The sequence below is a fragment of the Borostomias antarcticus genome (assembly GCF_949987555.1).
Source record: "Borostomias antarcticus genome assembly, chromosome: 15".
In the NCBI taxonomy this organism is placed as follows: domain Eukaryota; kingdom Metazoa; phylum Chordata; class Actinopteri; order Stomiiformes; family Stomiidae; genus Borostomias; species Borostomias antarcticus.
The window spans coordinates 18,362,349-18,389,636 of record NC_140248.1 but is presented as its reverse complement, the minus strand read 5'-3'; the positions used below and the strand labels follow the sequence as shown (position 1 = coordinate 18,389,636).

The 27,288-nt window shown below is 40.4% G+C and overlaps 1 protein-coding gene across 1 annotated transcript; it reads left to right on the top strand.

Moving 5' to 3' along the window:
• Positions 1-386: 386 nt before the first annotated feature.
• rxfp2l (relaxin family peptide receptor 2, like) lies at positions 387-26,222 on the top strand (the record flags this gene model as incomplete). The annotated part of the gene is made up of 18 exons (XM_084450350.1): positions 387-438; positions 1,983-2,129; positions 2,445-2,516; positions 2,791-2,896; positions 3,043-3,114; positions 3,951-4,022; positions 4,800-4,871; positions 5,090-5,161; positions 5,470-5,544; positions 5,705-5,776; positions 10,378-10,449; positions 10,554-10,625; positions 10,935-11,006; positions 11,359-11,430; positions 23,156-23,385; positions 25,134-25,544; positions 25,698-25,910; positions 26,005-26,222. 18 exons carry the CDS (start codon positions 387-389, stop codon positions 26,220-26,222), a joined length of 2,172 nt encoding a protein of 723 aa, XP_084306476.1.
• Between the last annotated feature and the right edge of the window lie 1,066 nt (positions 26,223-27,288).

Here is a 27,288-nt window from a genome sequence, read left to right as displayed (position 1 = left end):
GTGGCAATATTCGAGTTGCTCTAGATGGATTACTCTAATATCATGATGATAGTGTATATTTTGTTTTCTGTGACAATATTCGGGTTGCTCTACCTGAGTTGCTCTAATTGAATACACTCCATATCACAATGATGCTATTATTGACTTTATGATCATATGATAGAACTCTCTCCCTCTCTCAGCCCCCCCCCCCCCCCCAGAGAGTCTCTGAGAGAGAGAGAGAGAGAGAGAGAGATAGCACACCAAAGTAGCCTCATGTAAGCTCCTGTCTTAAATATCTGACAGACAAAAGCTGGAGCAGTCAGTCCAGGAACATTTGGCTCGTTTGATATCTACTGTTTCTGGATTTTACAGCAAGTTTAATGTATGTTTTTGGAGCTCCTATGATGAACTCTCTCTATATCCTCTCATATCTCTCCCTGACAGCAGTCATAGCAGGTAAGCCATTTAATTTAGTATCAGTAACTAAATATGATACCTGTATACAGCGTGATTCAGTTATTCCCAGAGATTATTTTCACCCTGCAATTGATTATCTGTGTCTCACCCTCATTAGTGGGTGAATCACCTGCTGTGAAAGGATGTGATTGAAAGTAATTAGGGCATTTGTCATTATAAATACTGATGATCTGAATATTTTTTAGATGTGTTTATTAAACAATGTATGGATTTATCTCCTGGTGAAATTGAGGGCACTGTCATATGCTGAATTATAATTTCTGCTAAATTATGTTTGTATAATAAGATATGTCAATGCATGGGAAATGAATGTGAGTTCAGCACAGGAAAATCTGCCCTCTGGAACATGGTTCTGCAAACCAAAACTAGCTGTCTTAACTTGTCAGTTTTTCCCGTTCATAATGTCATTTTTGACTGAGAACTAACAACATAACAATTGTGATACTGCACAATATCTGATCCACTCTTCATTCATTCATGCATTCATTCATTCGTTTTTATGTGTACCATTCTTCATCAGTCTGTAAGTCATGTAGTAGGCATGTTGTGGTAATGGCATGCACTGAAACACTGTATGAAATGAAATGCTGTGAAGTGAAATGCTGTGAAAGATATCAATTCATAATAATTTTCATCAGCACTTGGGCAGCCACATTGAATATTTGAACACATCAGCAACACCCCCAAGCTACCCTGCAGCATCTGATTTCAAAAACTGTGGATGTCGATGAAAATGTCGATAGCATTCAAAAATATGTTTTGCATTGGTTGCTTTTCCTTTTCCAAAGTAACATGTGCAAATGTAAGAGAAGCAATGAGAGGAATAACTTTAATGGATTTGAACATTTTGTTTGTTGTTTGATTTGCAACTTTTGGCCGCAGGATATCAAAGCCATTTGTATTATATATATATATATATATATATATATATATATATATATATACATACATAATAAGTATATTATTTATATTATATCGGATATAGCATTAATAGTAAATTATCTCTATTCTTCTCTCTTCTCCTTATTACCTAACTTAACTAATGCTTAATAAGAGGACCTTGATATAATGCGTTACCAACCATTCTTTTAAACTCAGCTGATGTTCTCTTTTTGCTAAGGTATGCTTCACATTGTAAAAGGAAAGTTGTGCTAATTAATTGACAAGCAACATTGCCTTCACCATGCCCCAGAGCTGCTCCACCTACCCTGGAGTCACTGTGTGGTGTCTTGAGGCTGTGAGGTCACACGGATGGTGGCAGATCAGTCAGTTGTGGAGAACACCTTCCATCAGTCATGTGACCTAGCAGCATCACGAACTCAGACATCATCTTAAGGAGGCAATTTATTATCTGTTTTCTATAGAGTGCTATGTGAAAGTAACAACTTTCTTGTCTTGCTCTTTAGATTGTAGCATACTGTACTATGTGTTGTGTTTGGGTTAAGCTCCCACACACACGAAAGCATGCAACATTAACTGTAATATCTCTTTGGATTTAATTAGAGTGTTTACTTTTACAGTAGAATCATCAGTACAGAGCCTGTATTCGGGGACTGATGTCTGCCCGTTGGGTCAGTTCCCCTGTGGAAACCTGTCTGTGTGCCTGCCCCAGCTGCGCCACTGTAACGGTGTCCAGGACTGCGCCAACGGGGCAGACGAGGAGAACTGTGGTGAGTGTGGAACAGGGGAAGGTCATCAGCAGTTGGCTGATGTTCACTGCGTGGTCTTGGAACAGGTGAGAGGTTCTGCACATAGATGGGAGGATTTTGAGGAGAGGGCAATTTCTGGTGCCAATATTTTGGTGTGAGCGTATGAGACTGAAAAGCATATCATACCCATCATACCAAATATGGACAGTGTAGCATGAACCTATACTTCTGCACCAAGTTACACACATCAGACCTGGTTTAGAGTAGTGTTGCTTCTAGTTTGCAAGGAAATTGTACCAAGATGGAAAACCTTTGTAAATTTTCCACCCCATGCAGTGGATAACAGTGGATGGCCACACCTTTTTGATGCATTTATGAAGAACAATGTTGAAGTTTCCAAAGAATGCTGTGAGTTTTTGGAATTCATGTTTAGAATTGCATTCAACTTTTTGAATTATCTGTTGAATTAAAAATAGCAGATATACAGTACTGTTTGTTATGCATTGTGTGTGTGTGCGTGCTTCCGTGCTTGTTTTTTGTGCTTGGCAGTTCTTGCACTTTTAAGAGATGCACTTCTGGTGAGTAGTAGTAGACTTGACTACCTACATTGAATGCACTTGTGTAAGTCGCTTTGGATAAAGGTGTCTGCTAATTGACTGTACTGTACTGTTATGTTTTCCAGTGCTTGATACGTTCCCTGAGGAATGTTTCTGTGAGGGCAGGCGAATCAGCTGTAACAAAAAGGACCTGCTGCATGTCCCTACTGTGTCCTCAAATGTCACAGCCCTGTGAGTATCCATCTTGGGAGTGCTGTGAAAACAAATAGGGGTCAGGATGAAAATGTAACCAGCAGTTATGCGCATCAATACAGTATAATATCTAATGTATGATGCAGCATCACCCTTCCTAACTGGCCAAACGTCTTTCTCCTCAGAGAGCTAAACAGCAACCTTATAGAGTATCTTCAACCGGACCAGTTCATCCGCTACAGGCACCTGGAGAGACTGTGAGTCAGACCGCCATGTAACTGTGCTCCTCTATGGATCACTCTCTGAATTGGAGCGAAAGTGTTAGCAGCTTAGGATGTTTTAGCTCTCTTATTACATGGTGTGGTAGGTCAAGTTCCTCTGTGAGTGCAGATGAGATGACAACATTACAGTGAGAGTGAAGTCATGGCAGTGAAACTAGGTTTGTCTTCCATCACAACATATATAATTCCACCACGCAATTATTTCAATTTGGTCACTAATTATAGCTGTGTGAATAACAATATCTGCTAACAAATGATGACATGGCATCATATTACAACAATGCTTGGCCATGCTTGGTGATTCAAACTGATGAGTGGCTCCTTCATGAACAAGCATAATTTGCAGCTGTCGGCCGCTGGCCTCAAGCCAGGAAAAAGATGGCTTGGCTTTGATGAAAAGGCTTTGTGAATTTTCCTACAGTTTTCTGTGCTCAAGGTCCAAATATGAAATGAAATAAATCCCTTCAGTCTCTCTTTGTGGTTGTGCTGAGCATACTGTTTTTATGAACCTCTGTGAGCTGCATCTCTTTTCAGCCATTTCTATGCAGAAAACATTACTTTAAAAAACATTACTTTTAAGGCAAAAGTTGTGAAGTACTCAAAACATGCATCTGTAAAATGTTGTTGTACTGTATCCATGTTATCACAGTATAGACCATCAATTCTCCATGAGTTCCCTCAGACATGCTCCAGTTCCAGAGTACACTCATTTCCCTCTTCAAACATGTGGTCCTCACTGAGCTTCTGCAAGATCACATAGACGGACAAGCCTTCTGGTGAAAAACGCTGTGGTGTATATTTTCATTCCACAGACACCTGGAAGACAACAGAATTACAACCATCTCCAAACGGGCGTTCTTAGGCCTCTACTCACTAAAGAGGCTGTAAGTCCTTCATCTGTTCAAAAGCATATAAAAAAAATGAAAAACTTCCTACAATTTGATATTTGATATTTATAAATAACCCAGTGTTGGAGGGAATGCCTAACTTCACTTTCCTTTGTCTATCTTTTGGGAGATCTAGTAAATCCCTTTGTGCATTGGGAATAGATATCACACCATATTTTATCAAAATAAAAGTGTATATTGAAAGGCAGCTAGTAGCAGAGACAAATCAGAATGTGTCAATTTGGCCAGTAATTACCACTGTGAAAGCAAACACCCCCTGTTAAACTGAAGAGAGAGGACTGTTTTTAGGAATCAAGGAATGCAGAGGATTTGTAGTGTTTGAAGCGATAGTTAGCCAAGGTTATTAGACAGGAAATCAACTGCAGTAGCATTTCCTTTCCAATCAGGGCTGTTTTCCCACACTAGTGTGCAGTAGGGATTATGAGCAGTGGGAGCATGAATCATGAGTCATGACAGCAGGTCAGCAGCTCCTCCTCCCAATACACAGACAGAAACCTACAGTATGAGGTGGATGTCATTCCCCATTATGGTACTGGAGACACCAAATTCTCAGTTCGCCTGTCATTGAAAATAATTACGAACTTAACAGTCAGATCCCTCAGTAATATTACAGTATTTACTGCTATTTGTATTATTCATGGCTTCTATTTACTGTAAATTGCCACATTCATATTTAATTCCAGCTTTTCATCTCCAAAGATATCAAATGCTTTGAAGTGTTGTTTTTTTCCTTACCTGTCATGCTGTGATAAGATTTCTCAGTCAGAATTGGATTACGGCATTGAAGGCTGGCATTTTCAGGGACCTTTGGAACCTGGAGTGGCTGTAAGTAATGTGATGTGCTTAGTAGCCTTGAAGTCACTTTTGCATAGAATGTCTCAGTGTAATGAAACGGTGGTGGATTAACATCATAAATGTTTCAGTTGATGATTGCATGGTATTTATAAACACACCTGCTAGAACACACAGAGAAAAAACTCTTTGAAAACAATAGCCACAGAGGAGGAGGTATATCAATTATTCTCTAATTACCTTACTTTTAGGATCCTTGATGAAAACAGACTAACGTCTCTGAGACAGAAATCTTTTGAAGGGCTCAATTCATTATTTTTCGTGTGAGTATCATGCATCGTACATACAGGTACTGTACTTACTGTATAAAGTTACAATCCCACTGAATACTAGCATGATCTTTTAACAAACTCCACTGAATACTAGAATGATCTTTTAACAAACTCCACATTTTGTGTGTGTGTGTGTGTGTGTGTGTGTGTGTGTGTGTGTGTGTGTGTGTGTGTGTGCGTGCGTGCGTGTGTGTATGTGTGTCTGCCTGCCTGTCTTTGTGTGTGTGTGTGTGTGTGTGTGTGTGTGTGTGTGTGTGTGTGTGCGTGTCTCTGTTGGTCTGTTTGTCTGACCGTATCAGATCTTTTCTGAACAATTCACTTGAGTACCTTCCCAAGAAATCTGTGTGCCTGGAAATGCCAAGATTGAACTGGTTGTAAGTAATAGGATACTGCTGTACGATGCGATGATACTGAATATGTTTCATTGACAACTATTTAAAGAGAATGCCTTTTTAAAAATTTGTTTGCTTTTATACCACTCCAATAGACATGTAATTGCTTTATAAATCAGCAACCGGACCCATCTGTTTTCAGAGAACTGGAAGGAAACAGGATCTCATCTCTGTGGGTCTCCAGCTTTCAAGAGTGTGCCACTCTGACAGTACTGTGAGTTAATATATATATATATATATATATATATATAATGGGGGGCGGGGTGGATTATCTATTATTTTCTGAAAAATAATAATAATAATTATTATTATTATTGTGTGCCTTTCAAGGCACCCATGCACATTGAAGGAAAGCCAACCAATCTTTTGGTTTTTGCATCCTTTCTAACTTGGTTTCTTTTCAGCTGAAAGCCAGTCTAAAAAAAATGCCTTGAATCTGGTGATGGAGACTGAGGTGTGGAGGGAGGGGGTCATGGCGTTGGTGTTCCATAGTTCAGGGGCAGCCACACTGAAGGCTCCGTCACCCATGGGTCTTAGCCTGGTGGTGGGTATGACCAGGAGACCCGAGAGGAGTGCAGGCAGCGGGGTGGTGTGTAGCTCTGGAAGAGGTCTGAGAGGTAGGCTTGGCTATACGGAGGGACTAGGCGAGGAGGAGGATCGTGAAGGTGATGACCGGTTGCCAGTGCAGGTGGAAAAGTGTTGGCATGATGTGCTGCCAGGGCCTGTACATTTAGTGGAGGAACCAAACCCTCAAAATTTTGAGATACCCCTCCCCGGGGTAGAACAAAACGGGACATTGTTTTTTCCTATCTTTAATATGTCCCCTTCATGAAATGGATTGTCCCAAGTTTTACTTTTACTGCAAAAGTCATGAAATTCATCCATGAAGTGACTTACCCCATAGGCCAAAAAAGTGCACAAAAAAAAACGCCTAACCTGAAAGAGGGAATTACAAGATAATCCTTTGTCATTTTGTACCAGATGGTTCTTTTACATCATACTTGCAGATAGTCTACAGGTAGTGTCCCTACATCTCTAAGCAACCGGGATGCCAATATTTGGTTCTATTTTGAATCAGCAGCCTCCTATATAAGGCCTTATTATAGGTGGAAAGAGCAAAAAGCTATTTTGTATGAGGAATATTCACTTTTAATCCTGGTCCTACTCTTCTATCAAGAATAGAACCAAAAAAAAACCTGACCTTATTTTTTCATAACTTTGACTTATCCCCTTCATAAAATGAATGATTAGACTTTTTACTTGTTTTGAAAAAGACATGAAATTCTTCAATAAAGAGATTCACCACATTTGCAAAAAAGAGCCAAATACTCCAGGCCTGGCCTGAAAAAGGAGTTCCAAGGTAATCCTGCATCATTTCCAATCTACTGGTTGGATTTACTTTATATTTCCACAGATTGTCTATAGGTAGAACCCTAACACCCCCCAAAAAACATAGTGTCACAATATTATTGTATTGTGAATCAGCAGGCTTTTATAGACTACTAGGCCGTGTTACAGACAGATATGTTTTTTTTTCTGAGTTACTTCTAATCCTGGTGTAATTCATTAGGTCGTCCTCAGATGAGCTTGACAGCGAAGTCTCCAATCATCTCGGTCGTCCATTCATCCAGCCAGTTCCGCAGAACACACATTGTTGGTGTGGGACGTCCTCTTAATCGGTGCCCGTGTGTTGGCTCCCAGAGCACAAACTTGCTGGCTGGGAGTTCACGATGTCTGTGGCAGTGGCCAGCAAGTTTCATCCTCCTGGATGCCACTTTCTCACTCAGCATTGGTAACCCCCCATACAGATGCTTGAGACTTCTGCAGGGTGGGCTTCAGGGTCCAAGTTTCACAGCCGTATAGGAGGACAGACTCCACGGTCGCATGGAAGAAGCTCAGTTTGATGTGTCGAGGGAGATTGGAGTTCCACACACTAGTCATGCCATTCAGTGCCCTCCATGCCAGCGCTTCTTACCTTAAGGTCCTGTTCTGATGAATTGACCCAGGAACCCAGGTATTTGAAGTGATTAAAGGACAATGCTCGTTTTTGACAACCTGGACCTTATTTACGACATATTATAAGACGTTTGACTCACCGAGATCACTTTGGTGTAGTTCGGAGGTCTGTAGAAGAAATTTAAAATCCAGCGCGAGCCAGTATATCCATGTAATGCCCCCGTGGTGGGGGCAACGAGAATGCAGTTTCTAAAAATATATTTTCTGCCGCGAAACGGTTGTTTTCATCAATCTGTCTTGGTGAATCGCTAGTTCATTATTCAGTTCCTCCCTCACTGCTCAAATAGTTTGTTGATTTCTAAATATCAAAAGCCTCCGAAAGCAACGGAGCTCATCAAGAGTGGTACATGGCTGGCCCTTTGCCTTCTTTTTTGAACCATAGAGATGAATAGCATATTTTCTTGCAACCGGTAGAGCCTCTGGAAGGCAATCAGTCAAGCAATCAGATCCTGAAGCTCATTTATGTGCTCGTCAAGTTTATTGAAACCTGTGGATTTGCCTATTTTTATGTAGGTCTATCTCGCATCAACCACAGACATGCCAGTCTCACATCTGCCTCCCACTGAAGATGCTTTTGAACAGCACGTCCTACAGGCGATGTACCAAACTGGTATATGGTGCCACAGTCCTGTCGCTAAACCCCTCCTTTGGAATCCAGTTGGAAAAGGTTGGATACTAAAAGATGATGTATCACTACAGCCAGTCCTTTTCAAAAAGGAGCCTGCACCGAAAGCTGTGAGAGATCTCACCCATCTCTATTGCAACGATACCGATTGTAATAAAACAAGAAAGTGCCAGTGTCTGTCTGTGGGATTGCACTGCACAGAATATTGCTCCTGCACTTCCATATACTGTCAGACACTAATGCTAGTGACTGATTCACCCCCCTGGAAAACAATTTGACCAGTAATTATTCAGTTCCTCCCTCACTGCTCAAATAGTTTGTTGATTTCTAAATATCAAAAGTAACTAAAAAAATTAAACTGAGAATAAGCACTTGATTCATGATTTTTCAAGAATGGCACAGAAAATGTAGTGTATTCCACTGTGTGTACTTAACCCATACTGCCTGACTGACTAGAAGGCTGCCAATATAACAATATTTGTCATTCCCGCTGCATTAAGGTGTATGAGATATAACCTGATCATCATCTATAGATTCCATATGAATATGAAGTGGGTGAAAACATGGTAGCAAATTGTATTCCCTGTTATTAAGCAGTTGTGTTGTATGAAGACATTTTACAGTATTATTACACCAGGGATTAGAAGTAAACTTTGACGTATCTGTCTGTAACACGGCGTAGTAGTCTATAAAAGCCTGCTGATTCACAATACAATAATATTGTGACACTTTGGTTGGTTTGGGGTGTTAGGGTTCTACCTGTAGACAATCTGTGAAAATATAAAGTAAATCACACCAGTAGATGGGAAATGATGCAGGATTACCTTGGAACTCCTTTGAGTTTTTGGCTCTTTTTTTGCAAATGTGGTGAATCACTTTATTGAAGAATTTCATGGCTTTTTCAAAACAAGTAAAAAGTCTGATCATTCATTTTATGAAGGGGATAAGTCAGAGTTATGAAAAATAAGGTCAGGTTTTGTTCTATCCCTGATAGAAGAGTAGGACCAGGATTAAAAGTGAATATTCCTCATACAAAATAACGTTTTGCTCTTTCCGCCTATAATAAGGCCTTATATAGGAGGCTGCTGATTCAAAATAGAACCAAATATTGGCATCCTGGTTGCTCTGGGATGTAGGGACACTACCTGTAGACCATATGTGCAAGTATGATGTAAAAACAACCATCTGGTACAAAATGACAAAGGATTATCTTGGAATTCCCTCTTTGAGGTTAGGCGTTTTTTGCACTTTTTTAGCCTATGGGGTAAGTCACTTCATGGATGAAATTCATGACTTTTGCAGGAAAAGTAAAACTCGGGACAATCCATTTCATGAAGGGGACATATTAAAGATATGAAAAAACAATGTCCCGTTTTGTTCTACCGTTTTGAGGGGTATCTCAAAAACTAAAGCTCTTTTTGAGGGTTGGTTCCTCCACTAATTCCTTTAATGAACCAAACAAGTGCCCTCTCTCTACATTGAACTTTAACTAATTAACTAATTAAAGCAATTGCAGGGAGTAATGTAATTAGAGAGAGAGAACACCTGTTTGGTTCTGCTGTGTCCTTCTAATTTAAAAACTAATGGAAGGATGGTTCTCCTGCATGTGTTACACTGCAAGGTGAAGCTGAAGCCACAGCTGCCTTGTTGCTTGTTTCAAGCACCTACTGGAGCCCTTTCATCACTGGCAATTCACTGGTGATTGCCTCTCAGTCCACATATGATCATCATAGTAATGAGGGGAATCGTAATAATGGGTAAAGTATTACTGTATCTCCTTCCATTGAACAGAATAGGAAAGTCCACAGAGGTTCAGGTTCTGGGAATTCCTCTGGCAGGATCTGCCTGGTCGGAATCTGAATGCAAAATATGCCTTCTGCAACATTAACATATGTACTGTATATTGAATAACTGAGGCACAGCTCAACTTCCTTACAGTGTTAAGGGCGGGAATTGTAAAAAACAAATTATTAGATATCTACACTACTGTATGTTCATGGTTCTGTTTGTCTAGGTAGCTTAAAATTGAATAGAGAGTTAATTTAATTAAGTGAATTAAGCATACAGGCACTGGTTGAAAATGTAAACTGTAAATTATTAAATTATATAATTATTATAAATTATTGAGGGTATTCTAGGGTTCTTTAAGTGGTTCTGTGCACACGTTCTTGCAGGGCTCTCCGTAGAAACAGAATTCAGAGCATTGAAGAGGGAACATTCGATGCGATGCAAAGCCTGATAGACCTGTGAGTTAAACCCACAGTACATTGAAATAAGTGTCCATGCCCTCATGTAAATCCAGTATTTCTGTAAATATTTCTATTTATTTTCATGTATTTTCTCATTCCAGGGACCTATCTGTAAATAAAGTCGAGGAGTTGTCTCCATCTTTATTTCGAAATCTTCAGAACCTTAAGCAGCTGTGAGTAGGCCTATGCATAATACATTTTAGGCCCTTGGAAGGTTCCTTGTGGAAGGCTTTGAATGATATGCCTGTTGTGGATTTTCCAGACCAGACACATTTCTCATATTTCTAGTACAAAAATAGAGTGGCATCTGTATCACTAGAGTAGGCTATATCGCTGATTTATTACTGTATATTTGTCATAAATCAACTTATTGATCTGGCCATTAGGCCACAGTGAAGAGATGAGCCGAGACAGGACCAATGAATCAAAGGGATCTAGCTAAGCTGCTCTCTATTGACGTTTCTCCTTCTTTTTTTCCTCAGAAACATCTCCAACAACCCCCTGACTCATATCTATGATGATCAGTTTGACAGCTTTGTCAATTTACAATCACTGTAAGTAATAGCTGGTTTCTGTGTTCTTACATCTGATGGTGAACTACTGTGGCTCAGGAGGTAGAGCGGGTCGTCCAATGACCGCAGGGTCGGCGGTTCAATTCCCGGCTCCTCCTGTCCACATGTCAAAGTATCCTTGGGGAAGACACTGAACCCCAAATTTCTCCCAATGGCACCTTGGATGGCAGCTGCTGCCACTGGTGTGTGAATGTGTCTGTGAATGGGTGAATGAGAGGCCATTGTAAAGCACTTTGGATACAAGCATGTCCATTTACCATTTCCTACAGTACTCGTTTCTCTTCTCACCTTCAACACATACAGCCTACTGATGTGATGTTTGTTTCTCCCTTAGGAGTATAAAGGAGGTGGAGATACCAAATATCAGCATTCGGATGTTTCGCTCTCTAAGCAACCTTTCACATATGTGAGTATGAGCTATAAGTATGGAAGTTTTTTAGGCTCTTTATTCAAATGGAAATGCATTTTGCAATTGGCAATTCAATGTGCAATTTGGTCATGCAATTTGAAAATGCATTTTACAATTGGCAATTCAATATGCAAAGTGGTCATGCAATTTGAAAATGCATTTTGCAATTGGCAATTCAGTAAAAATTCAGTCAAAGTGGGAATGCAATCCTCAATTCACTTTGAAGAAAAAATAGAATGAAAGCTGAATCAATTGAATTCCATATTGCCATGGTTTTTTGGTCTCTTTATTCAAATGGCCATGCATTTAAGGTTAAGGTTAGGGTTAGAGTTAGCCAATCAGGGGCAGAGTATGGGGCGGGTCTGCACAATGAATGGTCATTTGAATAAAGACACCCAAAAACCACGGCAATATGACATGCAATTGATTTAGCTTTCATTCTATTTTTTCTTCAAAGTGAAAACCACGGCAATATGACATGCAATTCATTCAGCTTTCATCCTATTTTTTCTTCAAAGTGAATTGAGGATTGCATTGCCACTTTGCATATTGAATTGCAAATTGTAAAATGCATTTTCAAATTGCATTGCCACTTTGCATATTGAATTGCCAACTGTAAAATGCATTTTCAAATTGCATGACCAAATTGCATATTGAATTGTTAATTGCAAAATGCATTGCCATTTGAATAAAGAGCCTAAAAAACTTCCATACTATCAGGGCATACTTTAATCTCTGATAAGAAAACTCCTTCAACAATCCCCTTCCTACTAATAAAAATAAAGCAAAATTAGATCTGTTTCCGTACAGGAAGCCGTCAAAACGGACGGGAAGGGAGTGCAATCCCGAAAATTTTCATAACAGAAAATATCCTCCATGAGTACAAACGTGCAGGAACTAAAAGACATGCTCACCGAGCCCATAGCACAACAAAGGAAAAACTAAAACAGAAACACACAGGGGTACAGACCTTTAAGCTCGAACACAAGAGCACAAAAACACAGGGGTATATTACACACGACAGTCCAATATCACAAGTGAATCCCCTTAGTCCATCAGTCCATAGATTACGGCACAAGCCTCCTCAAACACCCTCTGCTGGCCGCTGAGGGTCTGGCAGGCACCTCAGTCCTGACAGGAAGCCAATTTTCTGTTGCAGCTTAGAAACTAGATTATCCACATGAAATTTAATTAAACTGACTCTCAATGCAAGTGCCACTATCAGTAGAGACATACACTTCATTATCAATATTTGCTCACTCAGCTGTGCCTAGCTATCCAGCTGAGTAAACAGTTATTCAAATTACTCCACAAGAAGATGATGCATGCAGTCCAAGCAATTTATATGTTTCGACTGCAATAGCAATTACAAAAATACACAGTTATAAAGTAGGCCTAAGAAAGTTGTAGCCTAGTCTTCACAAACATTTTGAAACAAGAAATACAATATGGATAACTGCTATTAATACAATCTATGCAGTTCAACTCGTCTGATAATTTACACAAATGATATACAATAAGCTCATAGAATATACAACATATAGTAGAGTCTACTGTACAGTAGGTACAGTACATTGAAATTATCTGCAAACTTAGTATGAATTAGCTTCTGTGTATTGATTTCTTATAGTTAGCTAGCCTATAGTTTAATCAAAAATAATGCTCTAACTTACTTATAGAGATATAATGATAACTTCCAATACTTACAGACATTGCTTCTAACAAACACAATAAAAGGAAGATGGATGGAGAAAAGGACTAAAAATGAATAAATAAGTCCAGAACAGATATGATTCAACTTAAGGTGTAGCAACCCAAAACAAACTAGAAAAGTGACATTAGTTTATCAAACATTCAAACTCTAACATCCAACAAACATTCCAAAGCCAACAGCTGTTGGTGTTAGTTCCAGAACTGATACAGTACACAATAGTATGGTTAATAATAATAATAATAATAATACATTTAATTTGTTTTGCACTTAACATTTAGAAAAAAAATCTCAAAGTGCTATAAAACAGGTGTTTAAAAACAACAAAGTAGTTACAGCCAACTACATGGGAGGACAAAGAAAAACAATATAAAATGAGCAAACAGGCATTTTAAAAACATGATATGGAAAACAAATGCAACCTAAGGAAGTAGTCATCAGAATGCTCCTGTGAAAAGGTGCGTTTTTAGGTGTTTCTCAAAGGATTCTACAGACTGTGGTGTCCTGAGGTGGTCAGCCGAGCAGAAAGCCCCCATGCCCATGGTTTTAAGGTGGATCTGTGAGGGTTTGAGGAGGTTTGCAGTGGAGGAGCGGAGGGTGCGTGAAGTGGTCTGGGGGGTGAGAAGATCCTTGAGGTAGGGGGGGGGGGGGGGGCGTTGCCATATATGCACTGTTGGGTGAGGAGGGAAACCTTGAAATCAATTCTGAGCGAGATGGGGAGCAAGTGAAGGGACTAGTTAGCATACAAATGGACAACCAGAAGAAACAATATCATTAATAAAATGACAAGACCCAAAACTGAGCTTTGCGGCACACTTTAAGTCATAGACAGGAATTCAGATTGGGCATAACCCGATTTCACACACTGACACCTGGAAGATAGATAATCCTGGAACCAATCACATGCACCTCTATCAAAACCAATACTAGATACTAGATAATCTTTTTAAAAGCGGGTGGTGATTGACTGTATCAAAAGCATTGGACAGATCTATAAAGAGGGCAGCACAGTGTTTCCTAAAATGATCATTTAACATTTGTAACCAATGTCATGGCTGAAATTGTGCTGTTTGGCTCAAAATCCTGATTGATGTGGACTTAATACTGAATGATTAGAAAGAAAAAGAACTTGAGTTGGCTATTTTCCAAGGTCTCCAAACCTTAAGCCAAGCAAGGTAGCCTGGATATAGGACTGTAGCCTACAGTAGAACTATCCCTCTCACCACCTTTGTGCAAAGGGATCACCTGGCAGACTTCCAAACTAGAGGAAATCTACCCGAAGCAATGGAGAGATTCAAAATGTGTGTTAATTGCTCAGTAATAACTGGAGCAGCAAATTTTATTTAAAAAAAAAATAAAAAAAATCTAAATGTTCCTCTCCTGTAGAAAACTTAGGATCTATGGATAGCTGAGCAAAGCATCAAGTACTTCAAGATGTGTAAAGGGCTGAAGGGAGAATTGAGAGACTTGGTCTGCTGGCTGTATACTGTACCATCAGTATAGACATCCAGAAGAGGGGACCCTGTATAATTTCTATAGAATAAATGCCCTGCCTCAATGAAGTGCCTATTAAAGGCAAGGCAGATTTCATTCTGATCAGAGATCACACAGTCAACAGCTTTACGTGTGGGCAGAGAATTCAAGGTTTTGTTTTTGTTTAAATTCACTGCACCCTAGAACTTAGCTGGGTTTGAATAAGCGCTAGTAACTAAGTCCAAATAGTAATCAGATGTAGCTTTTCTCCCAGCTGCAGTGCATTTCTTTCTGAGTTGTCTGAAGGAAAGCCAATCTCCTGAACGCCTGGCACGAGACCATGCAGAATTCCTATCATTGAACAAAGTTGCAGCTCCTGAGAAAACCAAGGTGCTACTCTATCTTTGATTTAAATCCTCTTAAAGGGAGCATGTTTGTCAACAAATGAAATAAATGTTTCTAATCAAAGGATATTACAACTGTATGAGTAATATAATCTAAAAAAGCTTGGACACTTTAGATTTAAATTTTCTCCTCACAACAGTGTGTGACCTCATTTTCACAAAATCTCATACTTCATAACACATGACGTGGGGCGGTCACTTATACTCAATCAAAAAATCCACATGCTGAAATCCTGTCACATCTATTAGAGAAGATTAAATCAATAAGGGTAGATCTTTCATAATTATTAAGATTTGACCTAGAGGGCTCAGTAACCAGCTGGGATAAACTGAGATTACCACTAACTTCCTTAAAGTAACTTGAAGCACCGCTCAACTAGTCTAGATTAAAGTCGTCCATCACATTCATCTCAAAATTTGAATACAGAGAGAGTAATTCTACAATTTTATCAATAGCATCAGGGGAAGGGGGTCTGTTACACCAATCAATTTATATTTATATTTATTTATTTATATGTATATTTCTATAAACAAATTTTGCCCACCTGAATATGCCATTCAGCAAATTATCTCCCACCGCACCCCTATTACCATAAGAAAACAGTCAGGTGGATCTAATATGAAAAACCAGATATCCGTTCCAGTGAATATCCATCCAGGCCTACTAGTAGCACTGAGCGCTTTATCAAGAAACATTATCTTACCTCCACAGTAGCCGATAGTTTTAGAGAAATAATGATCACAAACAATTTATCAACTCCAGAAGTGGGGCCGTCAGGCACTATTGAAGACTTAGCAACCACCTTTAACACCAGAGTAAGCCTTGGATTCTGTAGCACCTATTAAACTGAAAAGGATCACAGCCAATCATAAAGCTCCATGGCGGAATGAGGAGACAAATCAACTAAAGAGAACCTGCAGAAGATCTGAGCGTATATGGCGAAAGACCAAGCTACAGGTCCACCATGATATTCTCAAAGAACATCTCTCTTTAATAAAGCAATAAGAAATGCAAGGAAAGACCACTTCTCAAAATTGATATCTATCAACCGAAATAATTCAAGAGTGCTCTTCTCAACAATTGATAGCCTAATAAACCCTGCCGTAAAAACACCAGATAACCTTCTCTCTACCTCCAAATGTGAGGAATTTGCAGCTTAGAGATAAGATTATGAATATTAGGAGGAATATCACCCAGGAAAGGCTATGCATCCCGTTCACAGATCCTCTTCCTCCATGTAATGGACATATGAGCTTGTTTACACTGGTGGACACAGAAATGTTGAGAAAAGTAGTATCCAAACTCAAATCCTCCACATGCCTGCTGGATCCCATCCCCACCGATTTTTTCAAAACTATTTTTGACTCTGTATCCTATGACATTTTAGCCATGTTAATGACTCCCTATCTACAGGTGTCTTCCCACCAATACTTAAAACTGCTTTGGTGAGACCCGTGCTGAAGAAAAACAACTTAGACACTTCAGTTCTTAGCAATTTTTACCTTTTTGAGTAAAATTCTGGAAAAGATTGTTTTCAAACAATTGATTTCCTAGCTACAAGTTCTACCCTTGACCTTTTCCAGTCCGGCTTCCGCGCCCATCATAGCACAGAGACGGCATTAGTCAAAGTTGTAAATGACCTCAGAATTAATGCTGACTTCAAAGAGCTCTCTGTTCTCGTCCTCCTGGACCTGAGTGCAGCCTTTGATACTATAGATCATGCAATCCTCATCAAAAGACTGTTGAAGTGGGTTGGCCTCTTTGGTCCAGTCCTTAATTGGCTTAGGACCTATCTAACCGGTCGTGATTTCTTTGTTGCCCTCGGTGACCATAGCTCAGGAAAGATCCCTATGACCTGTGGGGTGCCCCAAGGATGGATCCTAGGACCTCTACTTTTCAGCCTGTACATGCTGCCCCTTGGCAGTGTCATTAGGAGGCACAACATTAGCTATCATAGCTACGCAGATGATACCCAACTCTACCCAACCGTTCCTACCCCCTCCCTAACCCTACCTCTATCTGGGCCCAGGCACATTCACGCACACACAGACATACACCAGTGTTTGCCATGTCTCTCCTATGATGTTTTTAGCCTCTCTTACTCTGAAAATGTAATTTAATGTAATTTATTGCTTTTTAAATGTTCTTAGCCGGTAGGCAAACATACTCTAGGAGCCTGCTCGATCGCCTTGTTGAAAGGGGTCAGGGAAGAATTTTTACAGCTCACTTATCTGGCCCCCGGGTGATACTGTTTTTTTGCTTCCCTCTGGAATATGTAGGGGTGGGTTGTATGCCCACCTCCCTTGTTCTCTGTAAAGCACATTGTGTTGCCTCTGGGTATGAAATGCGCTATAAAGCTTTGATTGATTGATTGATTGATTGATCACAAACACTGAGTTACTAGGCCCCAGATCAACCCTCAAAACAAGATCAACAAGCAATTCAAAACATTTTGGAACAGTGATTGCATTCACAACTGAAACAGAAATGATTTTGCATAAATTAGTCACTCAACTTCCCCTATAGGCTACCGACTATATATTCTATTTAAATTATATTGCTGCAGGGCTACAGAGGAGTCACTATCAGATGTCTTTAGCGTTGCTCCAGCATGCTGTGCACATGCGTGCTGGAGCAAGTGAGGAAGCTATTTCGTTTCTAAAGACGTTTCTAAAGATTATATTACAGAGGCATGTGAAAAACCACAACAGGCCTACGCTCTATGTAAGCACAACTAGCGATTCATAAAGACAGATTGATGAAAACAACCGTTTCGCGGCAGAAAATAGATTTTTTAGAAGGTGCATTCTCAGTTCCCCGTCCGCTGCCATTACATGGATATACTTGGCTCGCACTGGATTTTTAATTTCTTCTACAGGCCTCCAAATTACACCAAAGTTATCTCGGTGAGTCATAAATAAGGTCCAGATTGTCAAAAACGAGCATTCTCCTTTAAGATAGGCTATAGGCCTAATGCATCATCCCCAACATGGACGGTAGCAAAAAACAGTACAAGTTTGCCTTTTATTTGAAAGGTGGGGAACTACAAACTGTAGCCACCTCGGAGAAAAGGCTTTCATCTTTCCAACAATGTTTTTACTTTGGTGAGTAACGAAACGGTTTTGTCTGTAGACTCGGAAGAGCGGGCCGAGGAAGCGCATGCATAGCCTAGGTAAATTTCATTGAGACAGGGCGTGCCCGACCAGGTCTAGGTGAACCATAGGGAATAGGGAGTGAGGGAGCGATTCCGAACACAGCTAGTGTCTTAATATCGATTTTACTGAACTCCGCCAAGAAAGGTAGACTAGTTCATAAAACTATCACGTTGCTATGGAGTTTCAAAGCGACGAACCTAGCAACCACTACTCCTGACCAACCTATGAGCGAAGTGTAGCCTACCTTTGCTGTGCAACTGCGAGTTGCAAAAGTGGTGATGATTAACCAGAATGGTAGGCTACAGGGCGGATAGAACATCTCTAAATTGACATCGAATGTTTCAATTTTTCTTAAGAAGAAACCGTAATGTAACCAACAGACGTTACGCAATGGAACTAGGCTAACGTTTTTAAAGGCAGTAGGCTAATAATTACCCGTGGTATATCGTGGCATACAACGGCTCTTAACCAATCAGATTGCGAGGTCTGAACTACCCGTTGTAGGCCTATAATCGATTATACTATATGCTGCCAATTAACTTTTGTTGTAATGATTTGGATGGTTTACTATAATGATCCAGAAGGAGCTGGTGAAGATTAATGACTGCCTTGTAGACTATTTCGAACAATGAACTAGTGAGAGAGCTCATGCTGCCACCTAATTAGTGCTTTATTCTGTACAGTAAGTAGCAGACACCAGAGATGAACTGTGTTCAGTATGTATGCATGTAATGCTTCGTTAATTAAAATTTCGACACAGAGATACAAAGGATCATGAAGGAATGATTTAGTAATGGTTTTGCACCAATGAGTCAGCTACTTTTCCATTTTCTTTAAGCCCTCTCGACAAGCATATCAACATGCTTCAACCATGCGTGACGCCTCAGGCATCAAATGCTTTGCAATAATATTGTGGTATTTCTACTCTAAAGATATGTATACCATGAAGTGAGCCCGGAAGCTGTGAGATTTCTACTGTTCTCATGGAGCAGGGCCTGATGGTACACACTCTGTAGGTTGAGTGTAGAGATGACCATTCCCCCTCTGGGCTCTAAAAACTATTCTTCCATACAGTATGTGGAAGAGGGCAACTGTCCACCACAATAGCCTTAGGCTCTCTTAAGTCGACTCATGACCAAATAGTAGCTCCTTCTTTCTTTGCATTCATCACAATGGGGGAAACCCACTCCGATGACTCAATAGGCTGAATAATGTTCTGCCTCTGAAGCTTCTCAAGTTCTTGTATAACTGCACTTCTCGCTGTAAAAGGTAGGTGGTGCAGTTTTTGCTGAGTTGGACCACATCTGTGCATACTTTGATTTTGTGAACAACTTTGAACAATCTGAAAAAATGAACAAAATAAAACGTTGGAACTAACCTGACACAGATCAAATTAAGTGTATAAGGTATAATTCACAGTTCAGTTAATCTGTTTATTACAGCAGTATCAAAATGACTAGGCCTACAGTATAAACAAAGGGTGAGGGCAGAGCACCATGCCACATGCAAGACGTTCCCCTCTCAACTCAAAGATGGGAATAAAACAATCTTAAAAGGTAGGCTACAATGTTGTTTGGCGTGTTCAGGTATACTAACAGGTATGGCAGACAACAATACTGTGGAGTTAGGACGGATAGGTGGATACATACAGTACAGGTCTACATACATTCACACGCACACACACATGCTCACTATGTCCTCCCTCAATTAGAACACAGTCAGCTCCCTGAAACTCTTGAGGGCTGTGGAATCCCCGGGCACCGCAAGCCACCTACATGTTAAAGGGGTACGTTAGAGCTACCACCAAGTAGGCCAACAGACAAATCCAACACTGAACTAGGGCTGCGAGCAGCAGTGAGCGGGCCCTCGCACCCCACGCATGTCGGGGTGCGGCGCCGTTAAAGGGTGTGCTATTTCGGTGTCCAGTACTGAGAGAAACTTCCTGTCACCAGTAGGTGGCGCTCTAAGCGTGACTCAATACCGATGCATAGATGTGTTCAGGACGGTACCTTGATGAAGCATGAGTAAATCGGACAATGTATGTAGGAGTTATGATGACTTCCTGCTTGACCTGTAGGTGGCGCTATAAGTATGACTCAATACTGACCTACAGATGTGTTCAGGACGCGACCTTCATCAACCCTGAGCAATTTGGAGTAAATCGGATAACGTATGTAGGAGTTATGAGGACTTCCTGTTTCACCAGTAGGTGGCGCTGTAAGTGTGACTCAATACCGATGCATAGATGTCTTCAGAATGCGACCTTCATGAATCGTCAGCAATTTGGTGCAAATCCGATAATGTATGTAGGAGTTATGAGGACTTCCTGTTTCACCAATAGGTGGCGCTATAAGTATGATGCAATACTGACACATAGATGTGTTCAGGACAGAACCTTCATGAAGCGTGAGATATATCGGACAAATTGGATAATGTATGGAGGAGTTATGAGGACTTCCGAGTTTTATGGCGAAATGTCAAACTTTGGCGGGGCGCCACGGCAAGGGTGTTTGGTGAAAACTCAATTTTTTTGATAACCTTTGATCACAAAGGTCTTAAGATCAAGCTGACCGAATATAAAGTTGATCGGATGAAATCTGTAGATGGAGTTCGTTGAAGTACAAGGCATGGAAATGGTAAAAACAAGGAAAAAATGGCACCTTAAGAGCAAAATGGCTGACTTTCTGCTGGGTGCTGGGTATAGGTCCAAGATACATTTTAGTGTGTCTCGATGAACTACATATGCTCACCGAATTTCGTTCGCCTACATCAAACTGAAAGGTGGGGCTCGCCATTTTAAATTTTCCAGGGGGCGCTCTTGAGCTGTTTTGCCACACCCATTTCCGTCACCCATGAAATATCACATTTTTCACCGGGACTGACGTATCTGCAAAGTTTCATCCGTTTTCATCGAAGTTTAGGCCGCCCAAATTCATTTGTTTGGGGAGAAGAAGAAGAAGAAGAAGAAGAAGAAGGGAGAAAGAATAATAATCCTTACAATTTCAATAGGGCCTCACACCGCCAGTGCTCGGGCCCTAATAATCCTTACAATTTCAATAGGGCCTCGCACCGCCAGTGCTCGGGCCCTAAATATAGTTTCTCCCGACCTACCCTAGGCAACAGATAGGAAAACTCCACCTGCGCCTTGGCTGTCAGACTCGGTGCATACTGATAGATGGAGCTTGAGAATAGCTGAGAATAAATGGAGAAAAGGTAAATTCCCAGAGGACCTTTTTGACTTCATATGTTTTCTTTTTACATTTTCTCTGGAGGATCTGCTACTAAAGCTGCTTAAAATTCTAAGCTCTTTGAAACATTCTCTATTCTACTCCAACCTCCACTCCCTAGTCCTGGTAACTGGTAAATGTACTGCACTTATATAGCACAATGAATGCCTCTCATTCACCCATTCACACACACATACACACATCAATGGTGGCAGCTGCCATGTAAGGCGCTAGCCTGCTCATTGGGAGCAATTTGGGGTTCAGTGTCTTGCCCAAGGACACTTAAGGGCGTCTTGTGGAGATGAACTTGTGCAGCTGTGACTGAACAGGCCATACAGTATGTATATCATACAGTAATTAAAATGACTGCAGCCTAGCAGACCATCGAGCTATACGCATACCAGCCCCTTAGAAGAGTGTAGTGAGAGGGCTGTGGACGATACTGGACATAGTGAGAGACCTTAATTGTGCTATAGTATATAAGTGTTATCATTGTGCTATATAAGTGATCCCACCTCTTAAGCACCTTTTATATTTATATTTTGCTACTCTTGCACTTTGGCTTTAGCACAGATTATGCTCTTAGTCACTTTAGAAAGGAGATGCACTTGTTAGTTCTGGCGAGTAGTAGTACACTGACTTCCTCCTAAGATATTTATATTCAGTAACACTCTCAATGTTAAATCCATTTCCAGTGGATATAAATATACAATCATAATCGTTTTTTTTGTTTAAGCTTACTAGAGCCTCCTGAAGGGCATTAAAAGAAAGCTGCAAATTCTCAGTGGCAAGCTTAACAGAATATACAGCACAATACTATCCTCCACATACAGATGGACTTGACAACTACTAAGTGAGGTGACAATATCATTGATGTAAATAGTGAAGAGTACAGGACCCAGAACTGATCCCTTCGGAACACCCTTAGTTACTGGCAGGAGCCCAGATTGGTTGCTCCTGGACATGACACGCTAAAGCCTCCTATCCAAATCAAATACTATGCAACATTTGTAAAAGCAAAACAAACAACCACAACAAGAGAGCAGCAAATGCTCTCTTATGAGATCAGAGTTAGTTAGTTAGAGTCTTTTCCACTGGTCCCTTAATATGTCATCCTCAAAACTTGTAAAGTTGCATGTTGTAGCAAGTTCACATAATGTGCCACTGATTGTACATGATGCTTACTCCGTTGTCTAAACTTGTATCTTTCAACCACCACGTTAACTGTAGGCACAAAAAACATCTTCATCATAACATTCACCATCGCATTTCAGTGTAAAAAATAGTTTCTGTCCATATCCACCAAGGCTATGGATGAGAAGTGCGCACATCCTAGCTTCGGACATTTTCTCTGCCAAACCTGGCAGATGATTTTCTAAAACAAAACACGTAGCCAACTTGAAAAAGACTTTGAGGGCTCACCTGGACACTAGAGGAAAGGTGGCATTCGGTTCAGATTACCAGCCATTGTGGCCAATATTTGATGTTTCTACTCTAAAGAATAGAAGAATACAATAGAAGAATATTGCAAGTACTTTACTTCTTTATTTTCACTTTCACTTTCTCACTACATTCTCTCCTAGCTCCATGCCCCTCTTACACCCTATGCTTCCCTTACCATCCTCAAACTGTATTAACCCAGGACACACATACTGTATACTGTATGTGATTGGACATTATACACATGTCATGATTAATCAGGGAGTTTTTTGTTGGTGTGTAATGTCATTGTTTTTGTCCTCTTGATTTAGATATTTCAAGAGGTTTGAGTACTGTGGCTACTCTCCAAACGTCCGAAGTTGTAAGCCAAACACCGATGGAATTTCCTCATTTGAAAACCTACTAGCCAACATCATCCTTCGTGTCTTCGTGTGGGTGGTGGCTTTCGTGATCTGTTTTGGCAACGTCTTTGTCATCTGCCTGCGGTCCTGCATTGCATCAGAGAACCAGCACCACACCATGGCCATCATATCATTGTGCTGTAAGTACTGCATTGTAAAGGTTGTTAAAGGTAGGGTAGGCGATTTTGGAGAAACCAGAGAAGAGTGAGATAGATTTTGAAAATCCAAATGAAAAAATCCCCACACCTCCTTTCAGGCCTCCCTCCAAAGCCACTCCTCCAAACTGGCGGAAAACAGATTACACTCGCTAGTGAGGTAGGTTGGTTGACAGGCAGGTAAGCCATCCAATCATTTCAACCAGGCACGGTGCAATGATTGGACAAGGCTATTACAGTCCTGCGACTTCCACAGATTATTTATTATTTTATTTAGCTTTTTATTTACTGATTGCTGTCAGGATGTAAAGAGAATAGCAAAAATATAACAAAAAGTGCTTCTGAAAAAAAATCACCTACCCTACCTTTGTAAGTTGTGCACTCTAAAAAAAAAATAAAAAAAAATTAAAAATAAATAAATAAATAAATATATATATATATATATATATATAGTGGTGGCCAAAATTATTAGAACACCTGACAGATCTGAAAATATTGACCTTTTTTGCCTCCAAAACATGATTTCATTCCATAATGTTCATGAAACATGCAGATGGTTGCTGTGAGCACAACAAATATCAGATGAAGTGAGTCCTACTGTTTTTATTTATTAGGTGCAGGTAAAAAAGACTAATGTTTCGAAATGACATCCTCATCAGAGTCATAGTGAGAACAAAGGCTGGGTGGTACCTATACTTACAGCTTCTGGGCTGATCACCTGGGCAGACGAGTAAGTTCAATGTCTGATTGAATGCATTGATAAAAACACTCGAAAAAAGTAGGAGAAACAGCATATCTAGTGTCTGAAAAGGGGGGGGGGCTAAGTGGGTTCAGTAGGCCTGTTGAACCCACTTACTGTAGCCCCCTCCTTTTTAGTAACTAGTCCTTTTACATTTAGAAAACCTACAGGCATACATGGTGTTGCTCTTTTTAATGTAGGCTATTGACTATATATACATTTTTCAACAGACGTGCTCTTAACCCATGCACCTGTTTTCCACATGTAGCCTACTGGTCCCTGGTGAATTTTTGTCCTACTGTATACACTGACTTCTGCGTTGCATTTGTTGTACTGACAGTATTGATAGACTCTACTCAACTGACCATTGATAGATATGCCCTTTCTCCTACTCTTTTTCTAGTGCTTTTTTCTTGTATGTTGCATTACCATTTGCCCTCTTGTGGACTGGCCTCCTGAGACCAGCCACTTCATTGGTGGAATAGAGACATTGGCTGATTGAATGTACTACCCCTCCTACTCACCTGCCCAGGTGATCAGCCCAGAAGCTGTAAGACCCACCCAGCCTTTGTTCTCACTATGACTCTGATGAACATGTCTCTAAATGTTTTTTAGTCTTTTACCTGCATCAAATAAACGGCCTTAAATCCCTGTGTGCTCCGGTGACTCCTCCTTCACACTGCTATATAGGACCCTTTGTAACAGAAAGTATCCTGTGAAAAACGTTTTAAAAAAAAAGTTAAAACCCTACGGTTCCAAATAGAACCACTTTCAGCTCCATAAGGTGCGATTTGGATTTGGTGTTCTATATAGAACATTACAGATCTGAAAAACGGATCTGAAAAGGGTAAGAGTACAGTAGAACCTTTTTAAGAGGGTTCTTTTGTTACAAAGGGTTCTATATACCTTGCAACGTGTTCTATACCCTTTTTATTTTGTTTTTTAAGAGTATACATAGTAAGTAAATACAACTGCAAGATATCCCATCTTTCAGGTGCTGACTGCTTGATGGGAGTCTACCTATTCTTCATCGGGGCATATGACATCAAATACTGTGGAGAGTACAACCGACATGCCCAGCTGTGGATGGAGAGTATACAGTGCCAGCTGATTGGCTGTCTGGCCATGCTGTCCACAGAGGTGTCTGTCATGCTGTTGACCTACATGACTCTGGAGAAGTACTTGTGCATCGTGTTCCCCTTCCATAACTACAGGGCTGGCCGCAAGCAGACCCTCTGCTACCTCATTTTCATTTGGGTCCTCGGCTTCATGATTGCAGTCATCCCCTTCTGGGACAAGCAGACGTTTGGGAATTACTATGGCAGGAACGGAGTGTGTTTTCCACTTCATTTTGATGAGATAGAAAAACCAGGAGCTCGATGCTACTCCACAGGAATATTTCTGGGTAAGAGGGACCTTGGAATCAATCCTACAATCTACGCTGATTTAGGAGTATATAAAGATGGAAAACCCCTCTTACAGCACATACTGTGGATGTGTTATATTATGTTATATCCCTACATTAAACTGCAATGTATGCTTCTGTTTGTCTTTCCAGGCCTGAATCTCTTTGCATTCATCATGATTGTCTTCTCCTACACCAGCATGTTTTATTCAGTACATAAAACGGCCAAAACAGCACGACAGACCGTTATCAACCAAGAAGTCTCTATAGCGAAGAGGTTTTTCTTCATCGTTTTCACAGATGCAATGTGTTGGATACCTATATTCATCCTTAAAATCCTCTCTTTGCTAAGAGTGGAGATAACAGGTATGGTTACTGGAAGATACATGTGGCTACTTGACTGAACTGCCATTCAGTTTATATGATTTGGTTTGATGGTTGTGACCTGCTTCATCTTCAGGGACCATCATCCTGTGGGTGGTGATCTTTATACTGCCCATCAACAGCGCCCTGAATCCCATCCTTTACACCATCACCACCACCTCCTTCCAGGAGAGATTCAGACTCTGTGTGAAAAGGAAATGCAAGCAGGTGGGTCTGAGGGAGACCTCCAAGAACGTCTCAGAGATCTTCCAACATCCTGGCACTCCCTTAAAACGACTTGAAAGTCCTTTATAACTTTGAGATGAATATTGAATAATGTACTGTGTTATTGTAATCATTCTCCATCTACAAGAAAATACTATGTACTGAGAACTATGTGGTACTGTAAAGATTTATTTTTGATAAAATATGACACAATACGTGATCAAAATGCATACATTTATCTAATGTATTTATTTTCCATCTTACTTTCCATTACATTACATTACATTTCCATCTTACTTTCCATTACATTTTCCATCTTATGTTATGCTTTTTTATCTTCATTTTTATCTTATTTTTATTATTATCAATTGGGCTTTATCTTTCAACTTATGTTACATTAACTATGACACTGTCCCTTCCTGCCTCATACCCTAGTGATTGTCCCTCCAGTGGCTTTTCTCAGTCCCCCAGTGTGTGGTGTCTTCCTCTCCATGCCCTCACGTTCTGTTTGACCCCTCTCCCTTTGGGTGAGTTGGTTTAGTCTCAGTTAACCCTTCACTGTCTGTGTGATTGTATTCATCTGTACCTTGTTGTTTAGTTCTCACTTGCACCTGGTTCCCTTGTTATTGTAGTCTCCCTGTGTGTACCGTTTTGTTTCTGCCAACCAACTGCTGCTGGAGGTGCCAAAAAACAGATGAAAGACTAGAGGTGACAGCGGCGGCCGCCTCTACACTTTGGAATAGCCTGGCCTTTTATATTAGCCTCCAAGACTCTTGAGGTTTTTAAATCCTCCTTAAAAACCCACTTCTTCTCCCTGGCGTTTCACTCAGTCTCTGCACAGGCCGAGTCTCTTTGTTTCATGTTTGTATTGTCTGCTGTAATTACTTGTTTTTGCCGTGGGATGTTTTTACTTAGGGCCCACCTATGTACAGCACTTTTGTTGACTGCTGTCATTTCAAATGTGCTTTATAAATAGTTTGCCTTGCCTTTCCTGTTATTAGAGTTGTGTGTGTTTCTGTGCTCGTTGTGTCCTGGGTTCCCTGTATGCCCTTTTATGTGGATTAAAATTCACTAAATCTGCCTCGCATGCCTCATTATCCTGCAATTGGGTCTTACCTTCACTGCTACATGCACACTGTTACTTTATCCTTGTTTT